General features: G+C 41.1%; 1 protein-coding gene across 4 annotated transcripts in view; it reads right to left on the bottom strand.

Moving 5' to 3' along the window:
* The window catches only part of si:dkeyp-72e1.9 (syntaxin-binding protein 4), a 127,167-nt gene that overhangs the window by 79,499 nt on the left and 40,365 nt on the right, over positions 1-7,303 (bottom strand). For 2 of the 4 annotated variants that reach the window (XM_032536880.1, XM_032536881.1), the window contains exon 1: positions 1,737-1,968. The exons of the other annotated variants lie outside the window; for them this stretch is intronic. In XM_032536880.1, coding sequence (XP_032392771.1) covers positions 1,737-1,825 — 89 coding nt within the window. In that variant the 5' untranslated portion in view covers positions 1,826-1,968. Of the gene's footprint in view, positions 1-1,736; positions 1,969-7,303 lie in introns of those variants that run through there. 4 annotated transcript variants of the gene reach the window in all.

Here is a 7,303-nt window from a genome sequence, read left to right as displayed (position 1 = left end):
TGAACCTGAAAATGAGCAGAATATGAACACTTAAAAAATACAATGGACCTGTGTTAAGTATTATATGATTGTCTAAATTAGGGGCATGAAATTCATTTTAACTAAGGGCCACACTGGAAAATAAGTATCACATTCAAGGCATGACATGCTCTTACTTCATAGAAAAAGTAAAATATCTTTCTTTTCTTTGTTACGTTGGTGGCTTTTTCTCCCATTTTTGTTACTATTTTCAACATTTTTGTTACTTGGTTTTAACACCTTTGCTGCTTTTTCCAACTTTTGACACTTTTTTGTCAACATAAAGCCCTACAAAAGTCAGCAAAAATGTTCCTTAGCCATCAAAGAGTTTAGCTCTTCAAGCAAAAGAAAAGATTTTTTGTTTTTAAAGAAGGCTACCACACAGTCGCCTCACAGCAACCTGTTTCACAGCATGAATATTAAAACTATCTGCCTCTTGGGCGAATTTCTGAGTCTCAAAGTCTGCAAAAAGTGCTTTAAGTGTTGCGTTATTAAAGTGTGAAAAACAGTTTCCCTTATTTTTGGTTTGGTGCACAACTGAAGGGGGCAAAATCTATTGCAAACCTAAATTAATCCTGGGCAACTGTACTTCTAAAGAACTTACTGAAGGACCCCAAAGCACTCAATATCCTAACTGAGCCTGTTCTACAGACTGTGTACTTGTACTTCTAGAGGAAAACATACATCTACTTGAGAGAGAACGTTACAGATTCAGATTCTACTCACAAAATACCACCATTAAAATATGATGCATTAAACTATCTCCACCTTGAAGTACAATGTGCTGAGTAATAATTCCCTTTCTTTTTACTTTAACTAAGCATTTGAAAGCAGAACTTGTACTGTGCAGTCCCAGTAAAGCACCTGGTAACCGTAGTCCTCAGATTGGACAGATAGTCTAGCTAGCTGTCTGGATTTACCCTGCAGAGATCTGAGGACCAGGTAACCGTAATCCTCAGATTGGACAGATAGTCTAGCTAGCTGTCTGGATTTACCCTGCAGAGATCTGAGGACCAGGTAACCGTAGTCCTCAGATTGGACAGATAGTCTAGCTAGCTGTTTGGATTTACCCTGCAGAGATCTGAGGACCAGGTAACCATAGTCCTCAGATTGGACAGATAGTCTAGCTAGCTGTTTGGATTTACCCTGCAGAGATCTGAGGACCAGGTAACCATAGTCCTCAGATTGGACAGATATAGTCTAGCTAGCTGTCTGGATTTACCCTGCAGAGATCTGAGGACCAGGTAACCATAGTCCTCAGAAATCCACCGGAGGTTGGAACACCAACACAGAGATGATGGCGGATGATCAGTTTTGGTAAGACACCTGTGGCTGGTGAACCACAATCAATGAGCCTTGTAGGGATTCAGCAACTCCCCGCCCCCCCCCCCCCCCCGCTTCTGTACCGCGCATGTGTGGAGATTAACAGATTCAAAGTCTGCAGACAGTTCAGTACTTAATGTGAGAAACAATAAAACATTTTAAAGCTACTTATTATGTCAACACTATCAGCTAGTGGCAACTTTAATAAGCGTACTGTATATACATGCAGACTAACCATTCATTTAGTACAAACACAAATAACAAAACATTGTTACTATCAAGCTAAATACATATGAAAATATGCTAGAATATCACATCAGCTCAGCGTAGCCTCATAATCCCTGGTATGCAGGCACAACAACTACTTGACTACTGTGAAACAGCTGAAAACATACCTGGCAAAGCCTAGAGGCACTTTCAACCTTTGGAACATGCCTCGGTTTTTGTGGAACCGCCTGGACCTGATCCTTGTTAACATTGGCATTGCTTACTCCCTCTTATGATGCACTATGGCCGCCGAGAAGATAATGAAGAGTTCCCATTGATGAGGAGATAATAAGCTTATGGCAGAAGGATAATGCACACAAATCCTTATGGCACAACATTGTGCTAATTATAGGACTATATAAGAGGGCTACTCAATTACTACAAAACAGTAAGCACTGTCCCACTGCTCAGGGTCAACCAGTTTTGAGTGGGTTCAAAGGCTTGTATCAGTTTTGTTGTCACGACGTAGAATCCCTCACGGGGGCGACAGAAACTCACTATAGCTTTAATCCAAATGTGTCCACTATCTGTCTTTACCGAGGGGGTAAGCGAGCGTCTCCGAAGCTTGACGCTAACAAGCCACCACCTTCCATTAGCATCCCATTGACTCCCATTCATTTTGACAGTGAACACCTTCACATCTGACTCTATTTGTCCATTGTTTTTTTCTTAAAGAAACACGACAATATATAAAAGGCTCCATAACCTTGTAGCTCACGTTATGGCACCATAGCAGACATTTTTATAAAAATAGGCTAACGATTGTGTCATAACCACGAGACTTACTGTCCCATAGTAGAGGAATCACCGTATAGTACAGGCATAGCATCCATTAAAACTATATGAACTATTTTTTTGATAATTTTCTTTAGTTCAAATAAAGGTGTACTTTTGTAATTCATTCGTTAGGGGTTTTTATATGCCAAACACATGAAAGCCATGACTGTCTCCTCCTCCACACCGATGAGTCCTCTCGAGCCAGGCCAAGGTTGTGTTGTTACCCAGAGGGGGAGATTAGAAGGACCTGGAGACGGTCCAGCCTCCTAACTAACCCGGGGCTGGTACCGACCCAGACTCAGGGTTTAGGAGCACTGACGTCAACCTGGCACTGCTGTCATTTCATTTGGTAAAAACTGAACTGAACAAGTTTGGGAATAGTGAATAAAAATCCTATCCGTTCAGGAAATTCTAATTAATTCCACGTTCTTGTGCAGCCCCACTAGAGATTACTGAACACACTCATCAAAGGTGCAGGGTAGACCAGCAGGACCAACGGGTCATGTGTGTGTGAGGGGAATAATTTCAAATTCACCGTCTTGGTGACGTAATACTTAGACTTATACTACATATATTAATACTCACACACACACACACACACACACAGTCACTTGGGAAAACACAGAGAGACACACATATACACACAAACACACTGTCACTCAGAACACACTGAGACACACACACACACACTGTCACTCAGAACACACTGACACACACACACCACACAGCACCACACAACACACTGTCACTCAGACACTCTGAGACACACACATACACAACCTGTCCTCGAACCACACTGAGGCAGCACACACCCACACTGTCACTCAACAACCGCACTGTGCACACACACACACCCCACACACACACACACACACACACCAACACGAACACACCTTCACCATCACAACACACTACCACACGACACACCCACCACACCACACCACACACACACACACACAAACTGTCACTCAGACCACTTGAACAACACACATACCACAGAACAATCTTCACTCAAACACACTGAACACACACACACACACCACACAGTCATCCCTCGACACACTATGACGAACACACCTGAGACACCACACCAGCACACAGCACACCACACACACCACTGTCACTCATACACACTGAGAGACACACACACCCACACACACCCACACACACACACACACACTACACACATACCACACACACACACACACACCACAAACACTCAGCTCAGACTGTGGGATGTAATGTGACAAAGGAGGCGTCATTGCTCATTACTAAGAAAATACAATAAATTAATAATTCTGCAAACACAAATTAAAAATTAAAACAATTAAAAAAATAAGGTACAGACCTGTTTTGCTACTACTTATTTAATATACTTACTATTATATTAAGTCACTTACGTAATATTGTAGGTATAGCTGCTGGGAATAAGCTGTTTCTGTATTGTTTAGTTTTACAGGCTGGTCCTTTTTTTTTAAGATTATTTTTTGGGGCTTTTCCCTTTATTGACAGTAGATAGACATGAGCGGGGGGGAGAGAGATGGGGGACAGGCTGGTACTTTCTACCTGCGTCCCAGCAGTAGAGGTGAAAGTTGGCCTGTCGTAATATGCAGTAAATCAATTAATTGCGTGATAAATAAAAATGGGCTTGATGAATTTTAAATAGAAAATTTGACAAAATTGTTGCTGGTTGTTTTGTTCGATATTTAAAGTGTCTTCTAGTTCCAGTGTTACATATTCTTTAGAAATGAAAGTGTGTTAATATTTGAAAAGGTGTACCTGCGTTTGAAATGCCATTATCATTATATTAGATGGAAATGGTCTCGACAATATGTCGCAATCATCTCGGGGACAATTTATCGTCCAGCAAAATTTGTTGTCAATTCCATTTTATTTTATTTCAAGTGCAATATCACCACCAGACATGGTCTCAAAACACTGTGCAACAGGGAATTCAGTAAAAGTTTATTTGTTTATTATTAAAAAATTCATACATAAAGGTGAAAATAAAAAAGTGGTGCAAGGGTAAAAACGAGAGGTAAAGGAAGTCATAATAAAGGTCAATAATGGAAAAAAATAATGGAAAAATTTGAGTTTTGATGTAAAAGTAGCGATAGAGCTTCTCTGACATATTTCCCCTTGTGGGACTAATAATAATAATAAAGTTGTTGTAATATTGTTAATAATAAATAACGGAAGATATGGTTCTTGATAAGAGAAGGCGCGGTGACCTGCCCATATCTTTTTGACCTTAGGAATTTCTAGAAGGTTGGTACTCAGGGAGGCGTAGTCAGTCCCTCCACAAAAATTGATTATGCGATCGCATAATTCAATGCATAATCAGCCCAAATCTGGATGTATATTAAAGCCGGCTCTAGCCTGTAGGGGGAGCCAGTGGAGGGAGGTTATGGCCTGGGTGAAAGCAATGCACACACCATAAGCAATAATTCTCATATTCTACATGATGCAGGTGCATCCAGTGTGATGATGATGGAAAGATGTGGCCTGATGCTGGAGGGAGGCAGGATTAGCCCACAATGCTTTGCTCCTATTACGGACCTCCAGATTGCACCATTGTTCTAGTTATTACGTAAATATTATGTATTTGTGTGGGTGTGTGTGTCTCAGTGTGTTCTAAGTGACAGTGTGTGTGTGTGTGTGTGTGTGTGTGTGTGTGTGTGTGTGTGTGTGTGTTGTTTGTGTGGTGTGGTGTTGTGAAGGGAGCTGACCAACTCACACGTTGGGTCTATATATATATATATATATATATATATGATTATATTATATATACATACATACACTGTATATGCTATATATACACTGTATATAAAGTTTTCACTAACAAGTCTAAAACCAGAAACCTGGATCCTGTGGAACACAGCGTTAAAGCTCCTCATGGTGATGGTCTATACACTGTAACTCAATATATTAAATATATATTATATACTGCCGTTAAAGTCCAGAACTATTTTACAGAACTCAGGCTGAAGTTTGAATGATCAAACAAAGAGCCAAAGACCATGCTGTAACTCATTCAGGTCTTGAACAGTTCTCCTTGCAGCTGTGATCAGGGGAACACACGTACCATATTCCTTCATAATACATTCATTTCTGTCTCAACCTGAACTTTTTAATAGAACAAACAAGATTATGCACATATGCATGTATTTGTGAGAAAATCAAGGGCAGTGTGTTCCTTCCAGAGAGACGTGCCTCTCTCTCAGGACCTGAAGCCTGATCTACCAGCAGCTTCTTTTCTTTGCTGTTGCAATAATTTGGTGCGTTTGCATATTTTTCTTTTCAAAATGCCAAGCCAATGTTCAGGGTAAGCCACCGGTATTCTTAAATGACCGTCTGATTTGGGGGACTTTATGAAATCCTGCATTTTTTAAATCTAATACCTAGAGCGGCTAAGCGGTTCTTCAAAGCATCTTCGTACGAGCTGAAAGAAAGAACTGCAGGGGGCTTCAAACCTGGACCAAAGAGCTGGAGGCTGCAGGGCCTTCTCATATATCCACCGACTGTCAATGGGACTGCTTTTGGCAATGTGCTTTGGGGTGCCTAGGTCTTAAAATATTTTATTATTTTTTATTAAACAGATGAACACAAAAAGAGTTTTTAGCTCCCATATTCATGGCGACTTATTTGGACTTTAGCTTAGTCCCCGTACCCCCCAGAGTTAGTCCATACAAACCCTTCTCATCTCCATGTGTGTTGTAACTCTGTCTGCCACACCCAGCGCTAGCCTAGCTTAGCATAGATGCTGGAGGTGACCAGCTCCATCTAGCCTACTGGTCCCAATAAGTGACCAAATAAAGCTCATTAAATGATATTCCCACATGCTGTGCCCCGATATTACTTTATTCCTCCATGCAGTTGGCGTGAATGGAAGATGAGGGAGCCAGCTGGTGTAATTATTAGTGAGGTTGGCGTTATATTTTAACCTTTTCATGCCTGAGTTGCACTGCAAAGGACAACGTGTTTTAAGTGACCAATGTGCCATGAGACTAAGCTCTTAACAATGTAACAGCATCCGCAGAGGAAATTAATAAATGTTAAAAGCAGTATCTGGCTAAGTGGGTAAGTAATTAACTGCCTCTTTAAGCTAATTGTTCCGATATGTGATATTACAGCATCATTGTTTTATTGTATTTAATACATAAGAGTGGAAGACAGCTCCTTACAATGGACATCACTTTGCTCAATCAATCCGTTAAGTGATTTGGGCTGAATAATTAAAATACATATCTCCTTGATGGTGGGTTTATGGTCTAATATTTAAGATTTAAAGCCTTATTGCGTAACTTTTTGATATTAATGAACGTCCGTTACATTCAAGCCAAATGAGTTGCTACAAAGCTAATTATTATCTGGAGAAGTGGAGCTAATGACCTCTTCTGAAGAGTCCATCGTTTCTTTTAATCCTCCGTGTCCTCCTTGGTTATGAGCAACAGCGTGGAAAGGGAGAGCGCCATCACGGAAGGCTTGTACCATGTGGATGCAACAAGAGTGTTGTTGTCATTACTTAGAATTGCTCATGGGGGAGACAGAAACTACGAACTATAGCTTTAAGAGTTAGTTGCCTTTACAGTAATGATCAGTCCTGGCTGATCTGGGGGAACAGCAAGAGTATTTCAGGATCACATTAACCTTGAATGAGCAATGGTCCATTTGTCTGGAGAGGTCTTAGATTAGCTTCCTGGGCACCCTCAGGACACTGGACCCCTCATGGAGCTGGACACCAGCCCATACCAAGAACGCCCAGCAGAGGATGTACTTCCTGTCTGTGGTTCAACCTCCAAAACCAATGATGATGCACTTCTACACTGCTACATCACGGAGTACTTCCTCACTACCCCCCGTTACCATCTGGTACACTGCTGCCACCCACAAGGACAAGGGCAGACTGCAGTCTATC

This window comes from Etheostoma spectabile, chromosome 15, assembly GCF_008692095.1.
Source record: "Etheostoma spectabile isolate EspeVRDwgs_2016 chromosome 15, UIUC_Espe_1.0, whole genome shotgun sequence".
In the NCBI taxonomy this organism is placed as follows: domain Eukaryota; kingdom Metazoa; phylum Chordata; class Actinopteri; order Perciformes; family Percidae; genus Etheostoma; species Etheostoma spectabile.
The sequence above is the reverse complement of the archived record's forward strand: the minus strand, read 5'-3'. Positions and strand labels throughout refer to the sequence as shown.